The sequence below is a fragment of the Diceros bicornis genome, chromosome X (assembly GCF_020826845.1).
Source record: "Diceros bicornis minor isolate mBicDic1 chromosome X, mDicBic1.mat.cur, whole genome shotgun sequence".
NCBI classification, from domain to species: Eukaryota; Metazoa; Chordata; class Mammalia; order Perissodactyla; family Rhinocerotidae; genus Diceros; species Diceros bicornis.
In genome coordinates this window covers 42,883,614-42,909,103 of record NC_080781.1, presented here as the reverse complement: position 1 = coordinate 42,909,103, position 25,490 = coordinate 42,883,614, and the positions used below count along the sequence as shown (strand labels likewise).

The window sequence follows — 25,490 nt, the reverse complement described above, 5'->3', positions numbered from 1 at the left end:
GTCTAAAATTCCTGAGTGTTTTTCTTAAAATACACAATTAAGTTCTGTAGAGAATAACCACATCTTGGAGAGAATTTTGCTACCACAGACTCAGCAACAAGTACATGCAGCAGAAAGTTTCAGGCTCTGACCATAAAACTAAGCCAGCGAGATGCCAGATATCCCCAACGATAAAACAGCAAGAGCTATTTTTAAAATGGAGAGAATATACTTCTGAGACTATCCCCCTCTGATAATGAAGTCTGCTAGAAGAGAAATCTAATTTTGACCACCAATAAGGATTCACCAACATTAAAGGGCTTGCAAATACTTATGCCTTACAAAAAAGCTATTTTGAACATTAGTTGATTATGCTTGCTGATCAAAATATTAGAAGTTGCAACTCACTCAAATTACATGAAACACAAAATTCAATAGGCTTTTGACTTTTTTGTGTGTGTGCGAGGAAGATCAGCCCTGAGCTAACATTCATTGCCAATCCTCCTCTTTTTGCTGAAGAAAACTGGCCCTGGGCTAACATCCATGCCCATCTTCCTCCACTTTACATGGGATGCCGCCACAGCGTGTCTTGACAAGTAGTGCATCAGTCTGCGCCCAGGATCCGAACCTGTGATCCCTGGCCCGCCAAAGCGGAGCGTGCGAACCTAATCGCTATGCCACCAGGTCGACCCCACTTTTGACTTTTTAAAACATAAACATTAGTAAAATAATTCACTGACTTAGACAAGGAGAACCAAAACGCTCAGGTTTTTTTCTGAGTTATAATTTTGACACAGGTTTTCCATTATCTTAGTCCCTCAGAGGAAAAAATAATTCCTCTCTCTCGGCCTTTCGAATGTAGCTAAGGAGGTCGAAGCCTCCAGAGGTAGGAGACAAAGAGGGGAAGGGAGTAAAAGAAAAAGCAGCTGAAATCAGCTAGAGGCAGAGACCAGGAGGCCAAGTCCTTGGCAGGAGAACTCTTCTTAAAACCTAGAAGACTCTTTCCCCAAGCAAGGATTTCATTCATAAAAAGGAGAGCCAGAGAAATGTGTCACTTGAGCAAATCTCAAGCTCCAGTTTGAAAGTTATGGTTGGAACACTTAAACACACACACACACAGCTATAAAGGGGTAGCACAGGGGAGCGTTGTGGTGATGGAACAATAGTTTTATATCTTGATTGTGGTGGTGGTTACATAAATCTACATGTGATAAAACTGCAGAGAAATATACACACACACATCTATGCCTGTAAAACTGGTGAAATAAGGTCTGTGGATTGTACCGATGTCAATTTCCTTGTTTTGGTACTGTACTATAGTTATATAAGATGTTACCATTGGGGGAGGCTAGGTGAAGGGTATATGGGTGGGGGGAGAACCTCCCTGTACATTGTTTTGCAACTTCCTGTGAATCTATAATTACTTCAAAAATAAAAGTCAAAAAAAAAAAAAAAAAGCAAGGGAATGACATACATACACACACATACACACACAGACTCACCCTAAATTCCAGGGCTTCTCAAACTTTTCTACCCAAGTACTCCTAATCTAGGAGAGAGGGTAGGGGGTGGGGTACCCAGGAGCAGAGCTGAAATAGAGATTATGTTTTATCTTAACAAACATGGGAATTTTGCATTCCTTTTTAATTAAATGTAATTTTTGAAAAAAAAAATTCTTCCAAATATTCAGGAAAAACTGATATTCTGGGAAGGCACATAGTGTTTATCCTGTGGTTTCACCTACCCTCTGGCATACTGCTCTTACCCCAGTTTGAGAAGCATAGACTTCAACCCTCCCCTACATATGGTAGGGATCTACTCCTTTTATTGAACTCTTTCCCCAAGTCACTATGCACAGTCATATATGTACTTAAACACTCTTATTCCTGACTTTATTATTTTCCTATCCTTCTTTTCCCTTGACTGATTCTGTGTGTGTGCGCGTGCGCACCATTTCAAATTGTTTGTGGACCAAAGTAGGTATAAAAATAAATTTTAAAAGCACAAACATATATCCTAGTCTTGTCCCCCTCACTTCACTACCACAGTGGATGAGCAGTGAGCCAAGATGGTACCTGTTTTAGTTGGTGGAAGTCAGAGTGGAATTGGGAATTAAGGATTATTTTGTTTTCTCTTGTGTGTTTTTAGTAGGAGAGATCTAACATACAACCAAGTGGTAATGGAAAGGTAAGGAGCTGAAAAACAATGTTACTTCTGCATCGAAAACCATAGGCTAGAAGACAAGGACAAATGAAAACATTGATTTAACCTCAAAATGGGACTAGAGGCAATTTTATTCCTGGGTTTTTGTTATTTTGATATAGAATGTATCATAATTTTTTTAACGTTGTAATGTAATGCTCAGGGAAAAACTACTTTTGGAGTCTACATGATAAACACATTTTTAACCCACTCCATCCCCTGTTAGAAATTATAGCTCACCTGTTGGCTGGCGCCGACATTTCTACTGAAATTATTAGGGAAAGATAGATTTAGTTACACTATGTACTAACAATTAAGAAGAAATACCAGGCTCGTTTAAAACAAACAAAAATTTTAAGTCATTGTGTAAGCATGAAACAACTCCACACGTCAAAAGAGATGGAAATAGGGCTGCGTTTAAACCACAGAGAAAGGCAGCTGACACTGGTTCCCCTTTTCACAAAAAGGAAAACAGGGGAAGATTCCACAATTGCCACAAGTACAGTATAAGAAACAAAGTAAATGTAAGAATAAAAGTCAGTGGTTCAGAAATCTTCACAACACGTTACCTCGTCCGTGCTGATGATAAGCTGGGACCAGCTATTCCACTCTGGGCATTTGTCTCTGTCTTCAAAGGTGACATGCTCGGAGTTCCAGCAACAGTGCTCATGGTTAAACCATAATCCCCCTGTGCATATACCTTCTTTCAAGTCTGTCATCCAATGAGCAGAGATGTCTATCAAGCCAGCTAGGGAACCTGATTTGAGGGGAGGAAAGGAAAGGCCAAAGTTGTCAGGGAAAATGAGGGAAGAAGAATTAAAATAAAGGACAAGCATATACTTTCCCATTCCATCTGCAACCTCTTTCTGATTATCTGTCTGCTTGATTTTTACCTATTACTTTTAATAGATTTCACCTATTTTAACATTAAATGCCTGTTCAGGAAGGGGAAAATAAAAACATTGTCCACATTAAACACTGTGTCTGTGGAATTTCTATATAGGGGAATCTTAGGGGAGAGCAAAGTGGTTGGGTGGGAGCAAGGGGTAAGTGGATTTGACTTTTAGCTGATTTACATGGCAAAGACTCTGCCTTGACTTAGAGTTGATGGATACTGATCCATCAAGACGGTCAAGTTTATTAAAGATTATTTTATTCTCACTATATACATAAGATTGAGAAAATGTGAATTGCCCGCATTGAAGAATATTATATCATATTTATTTGAGATGGCTTGTGGAAGGGAGCTGGTGAAGACTATGGGGAGAAGGGCTCAGTCTTAGTGACTTTGCTCCATGGACGAGAGAATTTGAGCTGCTGACATGAAGGCATTCTAGGCTAAAGGAACTGAATTTATAAAAGCACCAACTGTGATGTACATGGAAGGTTAGAGGAAGCTGCAGACACGCTGAAGTCTCCTGAGCCTAGGACGTGAACACTCTGAAGTTTTCTTAGTGAGAAGGAGCGAAGAATATTATACACAGAACAATCATCAAAGAAAACTGTGAGAAAATGAATAGTGAACTGGGGACATATGCACTATGGCTAACAGACTCATAGGGTTAAGATAGTTATAATACTTTTGATTCTGGTCTTCTCATCATTTCTGTAGCCCAGATGAAGAAACTCTGGCATAAAGAAATTAAATGGTATAGAATCGTGCTTTAGGGAAATAGCAAAGACATTATAAAATTCACAGCCCCTGAATTCCCAGACTGTTCCTGCATTCAGACACACTGCCTCTATTGTTGCTCTCCAATGCTTAAAATACAAAATACCCTCTGTGTATGAGGGAAAGAAAAATATTCACTGACCACCTAGTGACAAGAAATACATTAAAAAGTTGAGAATATTACACCTACATTCCAACAGGCTGGAGGCCATGTCACATGTATGTTTTGGTAGGTGCTAAAAGTGTTAACACAGGTCATTTACATACTTGAATAACCTAGTCAAATCTAATACATTGTTTGACACCTACTCTTGGCCACTCCAGCCTCCGTCTTCTCTTCCTTCTAAATCTTATTGCACTAATCGTCTGGATTCAGAAAATTAACATGATGTTATAGTTTGGCTTGTTCTCTGGTGGTTCCACGTATGCACGTCATATTCTACTCAACACTGGTACCCTCGATTCTATCTTCCCTCTACTTCTATTTCTCCTCCTTCTTTTTCCAATTGGCTCTTTCTTCCCTGGTTACAAATTTTATCGGGTTTCCCATACCCTAAAGAATTAAATGCTTTCCCTTGTCCTTGTTACCATTTCAAGCTTCTGTCCCTTCTTTCCTTCCAATGACTACCAAATATCTCCAAAACTTCTACACTCACTGGTTGCTTCCCTTTGAAATCTGGCTCCTAATATTTACCTGAGATGGTTTTTCAAGGTCATTGGTGTCCCCCTAACTGCTAAACTATATAACCCTTTCTCAGCCCTCTTCCTTCTCTTTGGCTTCTCTACAATACTTGGCATCACAGACCGTCCAGTCTTATTAGCCAGCTCTATACTGTGTGAGCCAGAAGCAGCAGTGTTAATACTCTGGACCACAGGTTGGCAAAACTATGGCCTAAGGGTCAATTCAGCCTCTATGTTTGTAAATAAAAGTTTCTCCTGGTCACAGCCCCACTCATTTGTTTACCTATTGTCTATGGCTGCTTCCCTGCTACAGAGACCATGTGGCCAACAAATCCTAAAATATTTACTATCTGGCCCCTTACAGAAAAAGTTTGCTGACCCCTGCCCTAGATAATCTTTGAAAACCCAGCTATGGATGAGCCATTGCTCATTTGCAGCAATCATCTTATACTCCATGGCTCATGAATTACCACTATGTATTAGCAGCAGCAGCATCGTTAACAACTGGGCACTGTGCTGAGTGCTGTGTGCTATAATCTCATTTAATGCTCACAACAAACATGTAATATAGGTACTCTTATTATCCCTATTTTACAGATTGGTAAACTATAGCTCCCAAGGGTTAAGAAACTTGCCAAAAGTCACAAAATTAGCAAGGAGGTGGGATTCAAATCCAGGTAGCCACAAACAGCCTGTTGCTGTTAACTGTCATTTCATCCCATCCAACTCCAGGTTTCCCACCTGACTTCTATTTTAGCTCAATATTCCAGATCTTCCTAGACCCATCTTTTAGTGCCATAAGGTACAACTCCTAGCATCTCTGTCTGGTATTCTTGGCTTTCTGCTTCTCCCACAGGAGGGGAAGCCCGCTTGGGAATTTGATTTAAAGCTGTACTTACATAGCAAGTGTACTATTCATAGTTAGATTGGAGTGGCTTGGGAGGTTGATGAAGACGACTGGAAAAGGTGGTACCATCCCACTCCTCAGCCACCATGAAAGAATGAGATTGTAAGCAATTTGAGAGTATGAGCCATATCTTACGTGCTTTTCTTTACCACCAATTGAGAGAGTAGATGTTTAAGAAATAGCTATAAAAATCTCTCAGGAAGTCCTCTTCTACATCTTCTCTTCTAAACCCCATGCAGTACGTGTTTTAAAAAAAAGTTATTGTCTCCAACAGAAGGGCTCTTCCTCAAGACAAGCACCGAAAGGCAGTGCTAACAATACCTTAAAATGGATAAAATACTTTATAGCATACAAATGCATTTAAATGCATTTCCTCATTTCATCTCATTTATTTAAGGAAGGAGATGCAGGTATTATTACCCCTTTACAGATGGGGATGTCAAGCTTCTAAAAGGTCCACCAGTAATTCATATCATGTAGGAAAACGGTAAAGCACAGCACTCAACTCATTCATGACTTGGGGGAGGGGCACACCACAGTTTCAGGAGATTTATTTAGAAAACTAACATAGTTTACCATACCTGATAAAAGCCCAATAAGTAGCATCAACAACCAGCCAGAAAAAGCATCACTCACACTGTGAATTAAGGCCCATGTGGACTCTTTGCTTTTATTGGTAATCTAGGGAGAAATGAGAAAACATTGGTACACTCTACATACACCTTTGCTTTTTCACCTCAAAATGTGCAATAGAGTAAAGAAACACAAAGACAAATCTATTCATTGAGAATACAGACCAACTTGGAGTTACTTCTCACATAATCTTTGGCTGAACCAACACCACAAAGAACTCTGAGGTTGACTGGACCTTGTCTTACTGAACCCCACCTTCGCCTACAGTATTGCAACGCCTGCAAGTACCTTATTCAGGGCTTCCCCATTCAGCTGCCAACTTCTTATAGCATCACTCTGTTTTGCTTATTGCAGTGGTCTCTTCCTGCCCTGGGCATCAGATATTCTAAGGATGGCCTCTTGACACACAGCAAATAGTTTGATTGTTTTCCAAAGAATAAACAAACATGGGCTTATTTGAGTGGTGAAAGTACAATCTGAGGTTTACTATCTGGGGCTGTGCTTCAGGTCAGGCAAATTCCAAGACTTGATTCCACAAACCCCTAACTGTACATTGATCATAGATACTAAATGATATCAGGACTGCATCTCTTTATTTTCAAAAACCTGCTTGGAATATCTGAGGCTATCAAGAGGTGTAGAAAGTTTTACCTTTTAGGTCCTAGCCATGTCAATTTAACCCTTCAGTGCCCACATTTCAAAACCAAGCATTCTGACAGCTTTGTCATTGGTACTTTGCCCTTCTCTGTACCGCTATTTCTTATCTTTGAAACTGTGACTTAGCTACCCCATCTTCATCTACAGCAACATCACAAATAATAATAATAAATTATTATAGAAATTTTAAAAGCAGCTTAAAAATTCATTTTGACCTATGACCCTAAGTTTCCAGTTTCAATGTTGAAAGTATATGAGGTGACATTTTTCCCTGTGACAGTGTTTCCATTCTGATGATGAAAAGTTAATGCTAAAAAAAGTCCCCTTTGAACATTTGATAAACACATTTTAATTGATTGTGAATTATTATTCATGGCATAATTTGTCTCAGATGCCACCATTTTACTATAATGGGAAATAGGCCTTGTCATATCACAGGTGAATTTCACAATGTGAATAACATGTTGAATACGCAACTGGTGACAAACTGAACTCTGAAATACAGATAGCAGAGATTCTAAAGCCATATGACTCTAAATTTTAAAGCTTGCATGATGAAGTGATATAATAGACAGAAAGAATATGTATGTGTGTGTTCCCAAATAATAGAAACCTTATGAAAAATGTAGAATGTTTTATAGAGATCACCTTTTTTAGTTACAATAAGAAAACTCAGTGGGATTATCACAAATCCATGGATTACAAAGGAATTTCTCAAAACCTATACCTGTGACAACCTGACTCCTGGGTTCAGGTGGTCATGAGAAAACCAGTCAGGAGCTGGGAAAGGCTTAAGAATGAAAAGTGATCCAAACCTGACTGCTCAGGAGATTTGCTCAGCTCTGAGAGGTGGAAATCATGAACTCAGGAGAGAATGGGGCCAGCTTAATAATCAAATTTTAAATTTGAAGTCACAACAGAAATAGTAAAGAAAGAAAAACATCATAATACCAACTGTTGGTTAAAGAAATGCCTCACCAGAGGATCACCTACTGAATCAGGATCGCTGGGGCTGGGGTTCTACCTTTTTAGTAAGCTCTCCATGTGCTCCTGACACAAACTAGAAACTGTGATTCTCTGATGTAAATGATACACAGCAACAAGTTAAAGGCAAATGACCTTGGCAGACTGCTTTGAAAAGTTTTCACAGTACTTGGAAAAGAGAAAAGTGGGGAAATTCTCTTGCCAAATTCAAAAGAATCTGTGTCATACCCATAAGTACCATCTGTTACCTTTCATATTAAATTAATATATTTAATTTGAATTTGATTGGCCTCGTGGTTTTGTTTGAGTTGAATGCCTCAATTTGCTTTGGTTTCATGGTTGTACAGGAGCTATAATCACAAGGGGTTTATCTTCTATGCTTCAGTAAACACTAGGGCTCTGAGATTTTTTTTCTTTCATTCCTTTAAAAGGAGACCATTTACTTTTCTTAGTTCTAAAAATCCTGCTTCAAGGGAAAACCATAAAAGAGAGATGAGATGAGGAAGGAAGATCTTTGAAATGTATTTTGGTCCCTTCCACCCAGTTTGTTTTCACCTCTCTGCATAGGCATTTATACCCATTTCAGGGCTGCAAGGATCCTTTTCAACTGCTTACTACAGGAAGACAAATCATCATTAAATACAAATTCTTTTCAAAATCATATACGATGCCTTAAAAGTAAATTAAAAAATAAAACCCTACATTGCCAATAAAAACCAGATTCAGCCACATCCAGGGCTGAAGGAAAGAATACATAAACAATATATATTTTCAACTTCTTCCCCTTCTGTTTTCTAACACCTAGTCATGTACCATCTTTTGTCTTACCTCTCGGTGCCTATCCCGGTCTCGAGACTTCTCTCGCACCCAATCAATTGTATTGAAATCATCATAGGTCCCCACACCAGGGATTGGCTCCTCCAAGAAGTCCATCATCCTATTTGAAGAACCTATTCCTCCACCATTGTATGACTTGTCCTCTGTATTGAACAGGAAACAGACATTAGTACTTCAGACACTCTGGACATTTTTCATACCTCCTTTCTGCGCACCAAAAGGTGAGCCCTTAAACTATTAGACAACTACAGTTAGGGTGTGCTGATAAAGCTATATAATCACCTGGTGGGAACATTCATCACATTCAGAGGTTTCTGTGGTCTAGGCACAAAATGATGAGCGTCTGAAGGCAGTGTGAATGGAAAGGGACAGATGAGAGTGACAGTACAAAGAGAGAATTGACAGGAGCTGAAGTGCAGTGGGAAAGGATTTATGAAACAAAAGACAGGAGCGACTTAGGTATTTCAGTTTCCCTAACGGAAGGGAGACCAAAGGGTCAAAGGTCTTTGTAGACATATCACATCAGAACCCATTTTACATTTATAATTCAGTAATTTTATAATTTATAATTCAATTTAAAATACACATTTGTAATTCAGTCCTAGGAGGTGGCTTGGAGTGGGGACTCCAAGAAAGCATGTCAGGCTCTTCAAGAGTTAAGCTTGCTGGAACGTACATATTTTCCTTCAGTAGGTATAAGACTTTGCTCCTTGATGTAATGGGCTTATAGAAACTTTTACTGAGTATGTCAGAACAGTCTAAGATTTACAGGTAGAGATTTAAAGAACAGTGCATGGCTCAGCGATGAAATGTCCCTCTCTGATCCTTCAACTGAAAGAAACATACCCATTTGCCCAACCATCACAGTCCTTTATCTGTTTTGCTTTAGCGCTTCTACTACAATTACTTATGCAAATACTTTACCCTCCTTTCTAGACTAGAAGCTCTTTGAGGGCAGCCTATATCTGATTCATCATTGCCTTCTCCAGTGTCTAGCACATATTCAAGACTCAATAAATATCAGCTGAACCAAAGTTTGTTTTATAAACAGTGGGGATGAGGGAGAAGTATTCAAACTCAGAACTTGTACTCACACAAGGTTACTTAGTATCGCTTAACAAACTTGTCCAAAATATTTCCACAATCCTCTGGTGGAACAATGTTTTACTATTAAACACAAAATGTAAAACCGTATTCAGGAATTTACGCAAATATATACTGAGGAAAAATGCACAGTAACGCCATCATGGAACTCTACCAGCCAAAGCTCACATTTGCAGCATCCACCTTGGCAGGGACAAAGCTTTATCCAGACTGCTGATGAATCCGTCTGCAGAGAAGGCCAAAGTGAGCCTGAGCTGACCCCCTCTCCACCATCTGCATCCCCATCTTCACTCTAAACTCCTAACAGACAACTTCAGCACTCTGCTTACAGGGTAAGTTTGAATTAACACCCAGCTGTACCTGGTTTACAAACTGTAAGTCTTCTGAATACCTAATTCAGCATACCTTTCACAAGCAATACACACATTTGAAAAGAAAAGCTCTGCAAAATCCAAATCATATCGGGGGTGGGGGTGGGGGTGGGGATCCAGTGGAGGAGTTAAACAAGTTAATCTTAAAACCCCTAACCAAAGTCCTTTCCATATCTTCGAGCATACCTGGCTGTAAAATGGTTGGCTGCTGAATCACCAGCTTAGCATTTCCTATCATGTCAGTGGCATACTGATAAAGATTAATGTTGGTGTGTTGTTTGAGAGCTTGGAGGGAAACAGCCAGCTAGGAAATGAGGGCAGAAAGAGAATAAAGTACATGAGGGGGGGAAAAGCAAGCTGTTTCAATTCTCGAGACAAATGCTGACATGAACACAGGACACCAAACAACCAGAAATTTACTTTTTAAAGCAGGTTCATGCTTCAATTGAATTGGCTCTGCTTTAAGAGTGCTCCTTTCAGGACAAATTAGAAAAGGATTTTGTGAAACTGATTTTTAAAAGCATCCCATAGCTATCTAATGTTACACTGTATATCAAATGAGGCCCCCAGCTCTAAGGATACTGAGACAAAATGAAGATCTGCAAGCTTCCTAACAGGAAAGAAAGAATCCTATTACATCACTAGGTAACATGAGCACTGCATCATCCTTCTTTGTAGATAGTCTCCTGTTAGAAACGCAAATTGTCAGGCAGCTCTAAAAGAGCAGGCGGTGATTAGAATCAGACAACAGACTGCTTGTGATTCTCCAGATCCCCTTCTCCCTGGGGTCACGCTTCGGTCCTTGGCCAGGCTCAAGTCTGCTTACCTTCAATCACAGCTTTCTTTTTTTCTGCTTCAAGGAAGAAATAACCTTGGCAGCCCACATTTGGTCATTTAAGTTGAAGAGCTTTTACAGAAGGAGCCCCAGTATGAACTGCTTTAGAGGAGCACTTGCTGCATTCTCTGCCTTTCACAGGAACAAACGCCACCTAAAGAACCACCAGTGTTCCCAGCGGTCAGAATGTGATGTCACTGTTGGAATCACGTGACCAGACCCTTGGACCAGCCTTGGAGAAAGGAAGATTTTTAACCGAGCACAGAAGCCTTAAAGATGTAGTCTCATCTAAACAAACACCATCAAACTGGGAACAGTCAGATGAGTTCAGAAACCTGGGGTTCAGACAAGTTTCAGTCTTCAGACCTCATTTAGCAGTAAATCCAAGACGGCAAAATAGAAATATCCAAAAGCATTTAGAGTTACAGGGATCTGAGTCAAAAAGGGAGAGAGGTAAATATAGAAAAGGTTTTTAAAAAAATGCACTACAGAGCAATAACACGGATAAAATCTCACAAACATAACGCTGAGTGCAAGATGCAGACACAATAGAGCACATCATGTGATTCTGTTCATATAAGTTCAAATCCTGGCAAACATAAATTATCTCATTTTAGGATACAAATGTAAGCGACTACATGACAAAGAGAAACAAGAAAATGACAAAAGTAAAGACAGTAGCTACCCGGGGAGAAAGGAGGTCACCATTCTGAATGGAGCACAGGGTGCGGGTGGGGCTTCTGGAATGCTGGTCATTTTTCTTGATCTGAGTAGTGATTACCTGAGTGCTCACATTATAATTATTCTTTAAACTATATACATATGTTTTATGTCTTTCTATGTACACATCATAATTAGAGAAAAATATGTAAAACTGAACTGCGTATGAACTTACTATATGAGGTCAGGTCTTGAATAGCACCTAGTAACTTTGAAAACCCAGAATATAGTCAAGAAAATGAGTTGTTTCTTAGTATTAGTGCTGTACCCAGCAAGCAACATCAAATCTGATCTCATTAATCCAAACTGGGTAAAAGTAGCTATTTCAGCCATGAAAATAAATTCACTACTACATTTGCATTGTTCTAAAGGCTTTCAATTCCCCACCCTTATACCAAAGGCTATTCCTAAGCAGGTCTTAATTAATTGTGCAATAAAACCAGTCCAATAAAGAAGAATAAAATTGCCATCTCCCAACTTCCTAAGTGAATCCACAGGGCAGCCACTGTTAAACATTAATCCGGTCAGTGTAGTGTGCTCCAATAATCAGCCCTAAACATAGGGCTTCAAAATGTTGTGATTACTCTCATTGATTCTTAAGGCCCAATGTATCCTGAAACGTTAATACGACAAAACCTTTTGAAATGGGAGGAATTTCATGAAACCTGTAGGTTTTTAGTCCGGTCCATCATTATTATAACATCTCAGTCTCTTGATGAACTAATCTAGCATTAACGAGAAGAATTAAAATGAAGTGGCAACTGATAGTATTGTGGCAATAAACTACAAAGCTTAAAAAGCAAAAGCTATTTATTTGTGGCCCCAGTGTGACTGTCTCATACAATTACACTTTTAGAAAAGTATGTATATCTTACTTAAGGAGGATGACATGCTCAATCTCATAAGACTCCTTCAAAGTCATTCTTTATTAAATAGGATTCTACCTGTAGTATCTGAAGACCACTACAGAATTCACTTACATTATCTAATAAGACTTACATTATCTTATTAGATCATTTTATACTTCAAGATACTATCTTTTTTGGTACCTAAAAAAATGTAGAGTTCTTCAATGTACAGTGACTGGATTGCATGACTAGTACCATGTTAATAACTTTTGATGCAAGTTCATACGTTTTTCAAATGCTACATCAGTGCTTCTAGGGGAGGAACTTTTTTATTCCATGTAAGTTTACTTCCTTTGAAAACTAAAGGGCTGGGGCCAGCTCGGTGGCGTAGCAGTTAAGTGCGCGCACTCCATTTCAGTGGCCCTGGGGTTCGCAGGTTTGGATCCCGGGTGCACAGTGATGCACCACTTGTCAAGCCATGCTGTGGCGGCATCCCATATAAAGTAGAGGAGGATGGGCACGGATGTTAGCCCAGGGCCAATTTTCCTCAGCAAAAAAAAAAAAAGAAAGAAAGAAAACTAAAGGGCTGGTAGCTATGACACAGTCCTCAAACTAAAATGAGATTTAATTACAATTCAGATTAAGAAATAAGGCACTGGTATTCAAAATCTGACATGCTATATTTCTTTTACTCTTTTCTACCCCCTATTCCCTTCTCTGCCAAATTTGTAATCTATAGCATATGTTCATTATACAGACTGACAGGTGTAGGTCAACTGATATTACTGTGAAAATGAGACAAAAAATGCTTACCAATTTTTAATGCATCTTATGATAAAAACACAATAATATAGTTAATACTTGGAGACAAGCAGAGTTATCTTTCTGGAACACAGATCTGATCAGATCATATTCTGATTTCTAAAACGTCAGCGGCCCCCACAACAACGTTTTTAAAACTTTCAGCATCAGAAGACCATTTAATGGCATTTGGCACAAGTGTGGACCAGGAATTTTATTTTATTTTTTTATTTTTTTGTGAGGAACATTAGCCCTGAGCTAACATCCGATGCCAATCCTCCTCTTTTTGCCGAGGAAGACTGGCCCTGGGCTAACATCGGTGCCCATCTTCCTCTACTTTATATGGGACGCCGCCACAGCATGGCTTGACAAGCGGTGCCATGATGCATGCCCAGGATCCAAACCTGCGAACCCCAGGCTGCCGCAGCGTAGCACGCACTTAACCACTACGCCACCAGGCCAGCCCATGGACCAGGAATTTTAAAATATTCATCATAATTTTTAGATGGAAAAAATAAAATATTTAAAAATGTATAGCAATAACGATGATGACAATGATATTACTACTATTTTAGGTTTCATCAATGAGAGGGATTAAATTGCGCTCTTTCACCAAAGTATCTATATCTGACTTGATGACAAATTGCTTAAGCTGCAGGTCATATGTCACATCTAGTTGGTTTCTTTTCTTAGCATTTTTTTTTTACTTAGTAGAAAGAAATAGTAAATTCATAAAACTTAGTTGTTAAGACTGGCAGCAGAGATTACCCCATTCAGGACCAACTACTGAGGTACAAAGAAAGTAATAAAATGCAAAAGGCTTTTCAAAAAAACAGTGTATTAAGAGTGAAGCTTCCGGTGTGTAAATACTTTGCCAAGGAAGAAAGAGTAAAATTAAACAACGAACCTAAATGTCAGATTGGGGTACTTAGGTAAGTGTAGAGTTTTGGCTTTTTACAAAAAAAAAAAAAAAAAGCAAAACTTAAGTAAGTTGTGAAGGCATAGTGTGCTCTAAGTGATATATAAAATAATTTAATGCTCTAACTGGAAAATGATTCAAGTTATAAGTATAATTAGATCTCAACTTGAATGATAAAAGAAAAGCCCCCAAAAGGCTAATTTGCATTCTTGAGTCTGGGGAAAACATACAGAAAACTAGTCAGAAAAAAGGTCAACACTGAAACAGCTTTCCCTGTAGGTTACACTTAGGACTAAAAACTTAACAATGGGTCTTTAGAAACACACTGCTTGAATGAGGAGGCATATAAATGAATGCATTTAGCTCATTTCCCTTTATGGAAACCACTTTCTAATTTTTTCTAAAAATCACATGATGCTTAAAACTAGAAACCCCCCCAAAATACAAGAAAAGAAATTCTGACTTGAGTATAATGTTTATTTCAATCTCTAACCAATATGCCATTAGAAATTTACCTGGGGGGCTGAAGAGTAACTGATTAAGTGAACTAGTTAAACACTAACAGAAACACAAGGGGAAAGAGGATAGAAAGAAACCTAGTGCACAGACCCTCAAGTACTGCTTTGGTACTGTCACAGCTGTGTGAGGGCTCACTTATTGGCAGCAGCCTAAGAAAGAATAAGCACTCAAAGAAATGGGGCAGGGCTATTGGTATGTATCACAGGACTTGAAATTAGTCGCATTTTTAAAAATGTATTTCAGTTTTTACAGGGATACATTGTATTTTTGCAGGGCTGGAACCAAATCTACAAAAAAATTCACCACTCTACCTAGTGCATATCAGCAGATATTTATCCTGTGGTCATTTAAATTTTACCTTCATTCAATAGCAAGTACTAAGAGCCTACTATAAGCCACTTCTTACTTCTATACCCTCTTCCCGTCTTGTACTGGTTCATCCATTCTACATCTCCCAATAAGTCGTGATCTCTTTCACATTCCATTCACCTCTGTGTTTGAGAATACTTTACAGCTAAAGCCCCAATAATCAGTCAACACTTTTAGGACCTTTCTATCAACTTGTGCCTCCATTTTGCTTCTATTTTGCTTTCCCACTTACTCAAACCCAGTGGCTGAAAAGCAAAGGTTGGTGGAGTAGCCCTCCCATCCCCTGGATAGTATCATGGGATCAAGTTATGCTTTAATATACTATTTTAGTTTGGCCCCTGGGACACTTACTCAAGGCAACTATTCTACTGGTACACATCTGTACTGAAATACCTCCACGACTGTAGATAAATAACTACTCTTTCCTGAGGACTCTCCTCCCCCTCAACACTCCCCTACAAGCTCCTGAACGTTCCCATGATGCAGCAGCTGGAACACCAGGAGGCTCCAGGACACTGCCCAGAGCTATGTCTTATATCCAATCTGACTGGTCAGTGCCTGTGTTGTTTTCTGTCACCCCTGCACTCATTTAATTTAGGGAGTGACTGCTTTGGTTCCTGCTCCCAGCAGGTTAAAACTTGAAGTTGTCTAGGAGGCAGGAAGGACTACAAAGAGGAAACTCTCCGAGAGGTAGACAATAAAAGAAGTGGTGAGAGATGTGGGGAACAAAACTGCAACAACTGCAACAAGTCTATGATAGATACTATTGAAATGAAGTTGGAGGGTTATGAGAAGTATACCGGAAGGTGGGGCACGGCAGAAAGGGATAGGGAAAAGGCTTTCGAGACAAATATGAATCTAGATTCTAATACTACCCTCGGACTCCTTGTTTCCTATTGGATACAGCTCTGTCCCCACTGGGTTGTCGACACTTGCTTGCAGGTGTACCTTTAATGCCTCCTACTCCCAGCTTTAATCTGAAAGTTCCCAACCCAACCCACTTTCATTATAAGTGGAGCCAGGGTGCTAATTGCCAGAGTTACCAGAGTTAGGAAAAATAGCATGAGTATTATGGCTTGGTATCTGCAGACTCCCACTGGACTAGAATGCCACAAAAATCAATGTGTTGGAAAAATCCAGTTGGAAGTAAAGAGGCTAGATTTGACAAAGTTGCTGAGAGGGTTGTCTACATAAAGAAAATAGCCCTCAGCTCCATTACTTGCTCTTCACTCCTTCCTTCTCAAATTTACACATTTATGGCACTGACAAGAAGATTGGTGAATGTAATGGGTAGGGAGACACTGCCCTAAAATGCACATTGCATACCACATTGTTGGGAAACCCTTTGGCTAGCATGATCCTGTGTAACAAATAGCAATCATTGTTTTAGAAGCAGCAATTCTCTAGTTCTTCTGTACTAAATCTGCATTGGTTTCTCTCTATTCATCTCCAAAAGGAAGTTGGGAACAAGAGATTAGCAATTATTCCTTGGTGGGGGAAAAAACTTCAAGAGAGGAAATACCAATTAGGAGATTCTTCTTCGATTCATGGGAATAGTGTGATGTCATGGACAGAAAAATGAGTTAAAAAAACATATATATATAAAATCTAGGAATTGCACTTAAAGAAACACTTGTACCTGTGCATGCCAATGTATATATTTTATTCATTGCAGCACTATTAGTAGTAGCAAAAACATGGAAACAAAGAAAGAGTCCAGTAATGGGGGAATAGCGCAAGGAAAAAGGTAGACTGATGTGTACTGAAACAGAAAAATCTCCCAAAAATATTATGTGAAAAAAGCAAGTCACAAAATATTAAGTAGAATGTTTCTTTTTAAAGTGTGTGTGTGTTTGTTAACTGGATAGAAAAAGAATTGAAAGGGTCATACTGAATTATTTCTAGGGGTTATCTCTGCAGTGGGAAGTAGAGGAGGGACTTTCACATTTTATATACTTGTGTATTGTTTGAATCTTTAATAGTGAAGTGTATTTATGTGTTATATAAGTGGTTCTAAAAATAAAAATAATGATAATGCAGCTAGAAGAGTAGAGACAGGGCACTGAAAAAGGAAGACTTCCATTCTGAGAGGTAGACCACTGGGGTATTTAGAAACAAAGCAGGTGACAGTTTCTGGAGAACAGGAGGAAAGCACCGAGAGGAAGATGGCTTACTAAATTTTTAAATGAAAGTCAATGGGAATAAAATCTTTGTGATCAGACCTATTGTCCAGCAGTGAGAAGATATGGATTCTAACCCTAGCTCCACAACTCACTAGTTGTGTCACCTTGGGCAATTGCCTTAATCTCTGTGGGTTTCAGGTTCCCCATTTGTAAAGTGAGGGGGTATTAGCATGTATGATTTTTTGTGTGTGAAGAAGATTGGCTCTGAGCTAACATCCATTGCCAATCTTCCTCTTTTTGCTTAAGGATGATGGTCCCTGAGCTAACATCTGTGCCAATCTTCCTCTACTTTGTATATGTGACACTGCCACAGCATGGCTTGATGAGCGGTGCATAGGTCTGCACCCAGGATCCAAACCCGCGAACCTGGGCCGCCAAAGCGGAGCGCACAAACTTAACCACTACACCACCAGGCCTGCCCCCTGATTTTTAAGGTCCCTTCCAACTCTCATACTCTATCATTTAGCATTTTTTAGTTATTCATACATCGTGCTGAATGACTTTTGAGAAGACCTTAGCTTTGAGGAATTCCAAACGGTATTTTGGAATTCTCTTTTGGCAAGATCATAAAATGGCACTACCAATCCTTAGAAAAGAAAAGTAAGACTCAGCTTATCAGTGATGTATAGGACAACCTGGGACTCAACACTTCTGGCATGTGGCTAACTAGAGCTATACCAGTGTGGCTACAGTATCTCTGGAGTACCTGCTCACCACAGACCCCAGAAACATCCAGCACACACTCCGGAAACCTTACAGCAACCTTTTCCTCTACTCTATGCCATAAATCAAAACAAGTTAAAGTTAAAAATTATCTACTCAGGATTTACAGTACTGCCAAGGACTTCTAAAATATTTTTTTTCCTTCAAGAGGGGACCAAAGTGGTTTTACTAATTTAAAAATAAATGGGGAGTTTCCAGATTCAGCTCTGGCAAGTAAAAAGCTTAAAAGCTGTCACTCCCATCCTTTCAACAAGAAAAAGCTAGACAAACTAAAAAATCAATAACTTTTCTTGGACCCACCAGAGAATTGAGGTTGCATGGGAAATTGCAACCCCAAAATCTGAAGAGACAGTCTTATCCAAAGAGATACAGAGAGATCTGCTTACCTGGAGTAGAAACCACTGGAATCCTAAACTGGTAGGGACACTTAAATGGCAACTTTGATGAACTGCTGAAGGCTGAGTGTGGACTTGCGTGAGAGTGAGAAACTCCTGAGGCCTACACTTTTGCGGGCTCTATCTCCAGGAACTCCACCAAGTTCTCACAGTGAAGAAATGAGCAAGATCCCAGCCTGACTTTGAAGAGGGGAGGGGAAAAGTAATCATTGTGAAATACCCCAGAGCTTTCTCTATAACAAAAGCCTATGCTCCAGGGGAAAATACTTTGCCTGAGCCTTATCCCAGCTGGAGGAAGAGCATTCCTCCCATTCCAGCAGCCCCCCACCCAGCCTTCTTGTCTCACCTAGAGGGAAAAAAAGCATAGTCAACAGGGGCCTGGGCTTCCAGGAAATGGATTGGAAATGCTACAGTCAGGGACAGGAGCAGTGGGCAGGGAGAACAAAAAGCTATACCACTGGACTAAAACTTGTGAAGGTCAGAGCCACAAGAGACACGGTCCCAACAGACACTGAGATTTAATCAGAAGATTATAAAATGACCTGCTCCTGCATACCTTATCACCATACCAATAGGGCTCCAGTATAATAACAGTGGATTACAGCTGAAAGAACAGCAAGACACAGAATCTCTCTCAAGGAGTTGTGCTTAAGGAAATTCAAAATCAAGAGGGGACACAAAAACAATGACACTATGGGAATTTAACCCTTTGGCACCAATAGTTACACCAAACATTAAACACAGCCCAACTCCTAGCCAGTTTACCATAAATCCTAACACAATGGAATTAAACTAGAAACCAATAATAGAAAAATAGCTGGAAAATGCCCAAATACCTGGAAATTAAACAATACACTTCCAAATAACCCATGGGTCAAAGAAGTCTCAAGACAAATTTAAAAATATTTTGAAGTAAATGAAAATACAACATATCAAAATTTGTGGGATGCAGTAAAAGCAGGGCTTAGAGAAAAATTTATAGCATTAAATGCATATATTAGAAAAGAAGAAAGATCTAAAATCAAAAGATTTGAACCTCCCCAAAGAAGATATACAGATGGCAAATAGCAAATGAAAAGATGCTCAACATCATTTGTCATTAGAGAAATGTAAATTAAAACGAGATACCACGACAAACCTATTAGAATGGCTGAAATCTAAAACACTGACAACACCAATTGCTCACAAGGATGTGGAGTAATGGGAATTCTCATTCATCGCTCGTGGAAATACAAAATGGTACAGCCACTTTGGAAGACAGTTTGGCAATTTCTTACAAAACTAAACACAGTCTTACCATATAATCCAGCAATCACACATCTATATATTTATCCAAGTGACTTGAAAACTTATGTACACGTGAATACCTGCACAAAGATGTTTATAGCAGCTTTAGTCATAATTGCCAAAAGTTGGAAGAAACCAAGATGTCCTTCAGTAGGTATGTGAATGGATAGACAAACTGTGGTACATTTAGACAATGGAATAAAATTCAGCAATGAAAAGGAATGAGCCATCAATCCACACAAAAATATAGACGAAACTTAAACGCATATTGCTAAGTGAAAGAAGCCAATCTGAAAAGTCTATATACTGTATGATTCCATTTATATGACCTTCTAGAAAAGGCAAATTCATGGAGATGAAAAACAGATTGGTAATTGCCAGGGGCTCAGAAGGGAGGTGGCTGAATAGGTAAAGAACAGGAGATTTTTTAGGGCAATGAAACTATTCTGCATGATACTGTAATAGTGGATACATGTTACTATGCATTTGTCAAAATCCATAGAACTTTATAGCACAAAGAGTGAACCTTAATATATGCAAATTTTTAAAAAATCCCAGGATGGAACGCAGACTGTGACAAAAGAATCTAACTATATTACAAATTTGTGAAATAACCTCACTGAAGGAGTAGAGGAAAAAGGTGCTGACCCAAGTAATTGGAAATGAGTGGAGTCTGTAAGACTAAAGGCAAAAGGAATTGTGTACAAGCACTGTACTCTTGTTGATAAAGTAGTTTCCCATGGAGGGTATGGGTTAACAATTTGAAACCACTAAACATGTACACTGGAAGTGAACAGTTAAATAATGGATAGTGGATAGTGGCAGCCAAGTTTCTTACTACTTGGAGTGGGAAGTATATACATGGGTCAGTATACACACATATATCTCCTTACTGAGAGGCTGAGAGGACCTGGAAGCAACAAGACCCTAGTAGAAAGGAGCACATCTAGTGCCTAGATCTTGGTTTCTAATACCATTCCCCACTAAAAGGAACAAGGGCTGCACGGAGAAATGGTTGATTCTAGGACTGAGGCAGGAAATATATAACACGGGCCTGGAGCACATTATAGTGTCAGAAAGTAAATAAGTGCTCAAGAAAACCCCACAGCAATAGAGGTATATCAAAGGGAAAGAGAGCCCATTGAAAGAGCTCCAAATGGCCAAAGCTAAAAAACTTGAACAAAATAAAGTAGTAACGACTTACAACCCAAAGTATAAAACAAATATGAGTCCCTGCTGATATAAATAAGTGAATAAATAAATGGAAGAGAATAGACAAATCTCCCATGCAGAACAATTCCAAATAATTTCTGTAGATATTTCACCCTCAAGGAGGTGGAGCATAACTCCCTCGTTCTTGAGTGTGGGCTATGCAGTGACTTCTTTCCAAAGAGTACATTATGGATAGGATGAAAAAGAATAACTTCACTGTGGAGAAAGCTGACAAACACTACCTCAGCTAGGTTAACATCAGCTGTGACAAATCATATTGACAGCGTATACCTCTGTTATGATGCAGTGGGAGTGGCACTTTACCTCTAGTCTTCCTCCCCAAAACCCATAACCCCAGTCTAATCATGAGAAAAACATCAGACAAATCCCAGTTGAGGGACATTCTACACTTCCAGTGTACATGTATAGTGGGTTCAAATTGTTAGCCCATACCCTCCATGGGAAACTACTTTATCAACAAGAGTACAGTGCTTATACACAATTCCTTTTGCCTTTAGTCTTACAGACTCCACTCATTTCCAGTAACCCTCAAAACTGCCAAAGTCATCAAAAACAAAGAAAATCTAGGAAACTATCATAGCCAAGAGGAGCCTGAGGAGACATGACAACTAAACATAATGTGGTCTCCTGGAAGGAACATTAGGTAACTAAATATAGCTCAATAAATATGTACTTTAGTTAAGACAAAAATATAAATAAATAAATGGGGAAGAGATTAGAGGGCATAAATTCTAAAATTTGACCAGCTATTTTCCCATTAAGTAACCTAAGGAAGCCTTTAAAGCCTGTGGACATCATCATAGGCTCATCGGTAAGGGTTCAGGATATAAAACTGGTGTGCCTTATGACCCCATGGAGCTTTTGATACAGGCCACTTTTTTTTTTCCAAGCTCAAAAAGCAGCAGTAACAATTGCTGCTCTCCCAGGCTAAGTGTTTAGGGAAGTTTGAGGATTGTGAGGGTGATGGATTCCGAATTCCATTTCCTTGTCCTCCCGGCACCATCTACACAATTGCAATTTCAGTTGGGAAAGCCTAACTGAAATGATGATGGTAGGTTTCTCCATGAACTGGAGCCCAAGATGTTTTCCATTTCTCTCTGGAGGAATACTAAGATCTTTTTTTTACAGCGTGACAGAACAGAACTGTTTCACAACTTATTTGTGGATTTTGTACACCATCATGTTTTTCATTTTAAAAGTTTTTTTTTCCTTCCCTGGGACGTTGGGAGGTTATGTTGAGGCTCACAGGGGTGGTCCGGGCATGTTCTCTACACGCAAGGGGGACACGGCCTTCTCGTACTCTGCCTGGGCTTTGAAGTCATCCGTCACTCTCTTCTAGTTTATTTCCTGTATCTAATTGGTCCTATCAATCCCCCCTCTGAAATTTCTCCAGAACTTATTATTCCTTCTTCTCCATTCCTGTTGTCTTAATTCAGGCCTTCTGATCTTTTGCCTAGATTTTTAAAAAATAACAGTTTAACTGGTCTTCCAGTCTCCAATCTACTCTCCCCCGAATCCATCCTTCACACTGCCATAAATTCTCTAAAACACAAATCTGATCATATCATTCCTCTGCTTTTAAGTCATTTGATAACTCCTTGGTTACAAGATAAGGTTCAAAAGCGCAGATAATCTGAACCCCACCTAGATTTCTAATTAGATCCTTGGCCGTATCACCTGCTGTCCTCCCTCCTGCTCCAACTGTCACCACCTCCACCCTAGGAGCCTCAGAGCTCAGACACGCAGACTCTGCATGTCTTGAATACAAAGGTCTCTCTCAGGCTGCTGTGCCTTTACCTGCGTGTTGCTCTCCCTGCCAGGAATGTGTCCTCATTAGACAGTTAGGGAGTAGCAGCAAGGCATGCTAGGTAGAAAGACAAGGAGGTGAGGGGAACACTGGAATTGAAGAGCGTTACTAAAACAGTACGGTGCTGGGTTCATATCTGGGCGCTCCATAAATACTGAATGAATGAACACAGGAATTGCTGACCCTGAGGTCCAGGCTGCAGAGGCAGGCAAGTGAGAACACACGGACTATGAGAATAGCTCTGAATTTTTTCCTGTTTCTCAAACCCTTTTTCTATTTTCCTCCCCCTCCCCTTCTTTCAGGTCTCCATGTTTACGTTTCTTCTAATTTACAGACTACTATAGCACTACCTCAGATGCATTTAACCATGTTATGCATAATTTATTTATTCATTCCTCATAAATCAATCCCTCTAGCCATCTGGAAAACAAGAACCACTTCTACTGCCTTTCAAGCTCCTTTTAACTAATCTTTTTAGTACGTGCTGTTGTGCCTGGTACAAAATGTAGTATTTTATGCACAGTTTCACCACCAAATATCAAGGGCTTTACGACCTTTTTCTGTTGCTGTTGCTGTGTTTATTAGGCAATCTCATATGAAAACATTAAATAAAGTAAGAACAATTAAAAATCAAAGCAAGAAAATTATATCACTACAGCGTATAGTAAGTGAACTGATTTTCGTGTGTGGCTCATGGAAAACAGCCTCACTGTTTTACGGTCAGACCTTGTAAACCACAAGCAGTAATTCTCCTGTAAAGGCTAGTGAAAAGTGGTGAAGGACTACTCATGTAAAAACACATTCTAGAATTAGAGGCAACGTAAAAATCTTGTCTGCCTCCGTCTTCTAGTCTATTAAATAGGAATAATGGATACTCGCTTGCCCAAGTCACCTACTAAGAGCGACGTGAGCAGACAAAAAGTACTTTGGTGATATGGATGCTCTATGAAATCATTTTCGATTAGAAGCAATGATGATAACTAAGCTAAACCACTCTGCTTTAGCCAGAAGGCTTAAGGAGAGGTAGCCACTTTAAGTTCATGGATACACTAACTGATCACCTCACCAGAGCCACTGATTGCCATAACTGACTCACTCTGGTTATCTAGACATAAGTAGAAGTGATACACCAACAGGTGTTCCTTTTAGAGAAATAGGCAAATATGAAAAACCACTAAATCCCAAACCATGAGTACCTTTCTTTTATGAACTTTAAATTCAGGGGCTCTCTTCTACTGTCACTTTCCTGAGATACCTTTACTAAGCAAATTTCTCGTTATCTTTTTGAACGTGTGGTTTTCATACCGGTATGTTCACCCCAAGTTGGTTGCCTCCTCAGAGAGGCCTTCCCAGACCTTTCTAACTAAAATGTTATTCCCCAGCTATCTTCTATTGTCATTCAGTTTATTTCCATCCTAGTACTTATTATAACGGGTAATTAACTAGGTAATCTGTTTATTTATTTGTCCAACTAGATCTAAATTCCAGATCAACTTGGATTTTATCTATGTTAATCCCACTGCTATATCCCCAATGCCTACAATAGTGCCTGGTTCATAGCAAGTGCTCAAAAAGTATTTGTTGAATGAATGAGTGAGGGGGCTTGTCCTCATGGTGACAATAAGGTTAATTCAGACTTCTTACCATGATGTTCAAGGCCCCAATTTACTTATTTGGGCTTATATTCTGCCTTTTTATACCTCTGTATATCATGTTGATATCTCTGTAAAAGCTTGCTTTCTGCCTGAATGCTCTTCTTCCTAGCACATAACTTATCTTTCAAGGTCCTTCTCAAACACACCTTTCCTGTGAAATCTTTTCTAATCCTCCACAGACACACACACACACACACACACACACACACACACAGAATGCTTCCTCTGTTAAGTTCTTATAAGAGCTATAGCGCTCATAATATAGGGTTATAGTAGAAATAAAATAATAATGACAGCTAATATTTTATTGAACATTAACTCGATGCCAGGTACAGTTATAAACACTTTATATGTTATCATCTCATTTAATCCTGAAAACAACTCTAAGAGGTAGGTACTATCATAAGTACTTAGGTGTCTGTTTAGCTGGCTAGAGTCAACTTCTTGAAAGCAGGGATGGTGCCTTAAAGTCTTGCTGATTCCCAGAACTTAGCGAAGAATCTGCAATGTCATATACCCTTACTACAACTTTGCTAAATAATGAATTCTGACATAAATTTTTTATCCTCTGACTTTACTTTGAGAATGGCAATCCCAATCAGTTAAAGAACCAGATGGTAGTTTTAAGTAATTATACAAATTTACTCTTAGAGTGATACAGTCCTTTCTAATTACAACAAGAAACTAAGAAGTCACAAAAGAAAAGAATGCCATACCTAGCTACAGAAAAATTTAAAATATGTGTACATTAAAAAAACAAAGTTAAAGGCAAACTAGAAATGGAAAAAATATATTCAACCTACATTAGAAAAATATTAACAATAATATATGAAGGGCTCCTATAAAAAAATAAGAAAAGATAATTAGCCCATTAGAAAAACAGGAACATCATATGAACAGGAAACTTCCAGAAAAAGAAATTTAAATGGTTAGTAAGCATATGAAAATATGCTCAACCTCATTAATTTAAAAAAGTGCAAATTAAAACAATAATGGGAATATATTTATTTATTTATTTTACTTACGATATTTTATTATTTATTTATTTATTTATTTTCCCCAAAGCCCCAGTAGATAGTTGTATGTCATAGTTGCACAGCCTTCTAGTTGCTGTATGTGGGACGTGGCCTTAGCATGGCTGGAGAAGCGGTGCGTCGGTGCATGCCCGG

At 39.1% G+C, this 25,490-nt stretch overlaps 1 protein-coding gene across 6 annotated transcripts in view; it reads right to left on the bottom strand.

The window, feature by feature from the left end:
- Nucleotides 1–25,490, bottom strand: part of CLCN5 (chloride voltage-gated channel 5) — a 144,205-nt gene that overhangs the window by 15,694 nt on the left and 103,021 nt on the right. For 2 of the 6 annotated variants that reach the window (XM_058535865.1, XM_058535866.1), the window contains exons 4-6: nucleotides 8,544–8,695; nucleotides 6,023–6,122; nucleotides 2,751–2,938 (exon numbers count right to left, since the gene is read on the bottom strand). In XM_058535865.1, coding sequence (XP_058391848.1) covers nucleotides 2,751–2,938; nucleotides 6,023–6,122; nucleotides 8,544–8,695 — 440 coding nt within the window. Of the gene's footprint in view, nucleotides 1–2,750; nucleotides 2,939–6,022; nucleotides 6,123–8,543; nucleotides 8,696–10,213; nucleotides 10,332–10,853; nucleotides 11,343–18,330; nucleotides 18,489–25,490 lie in introns of those variants that run through there. The other 4 variants (XM_058535867.1, XM_058535868.1, XM_058535869.1 and 1 more) reach the window with 4 other exon arrangements.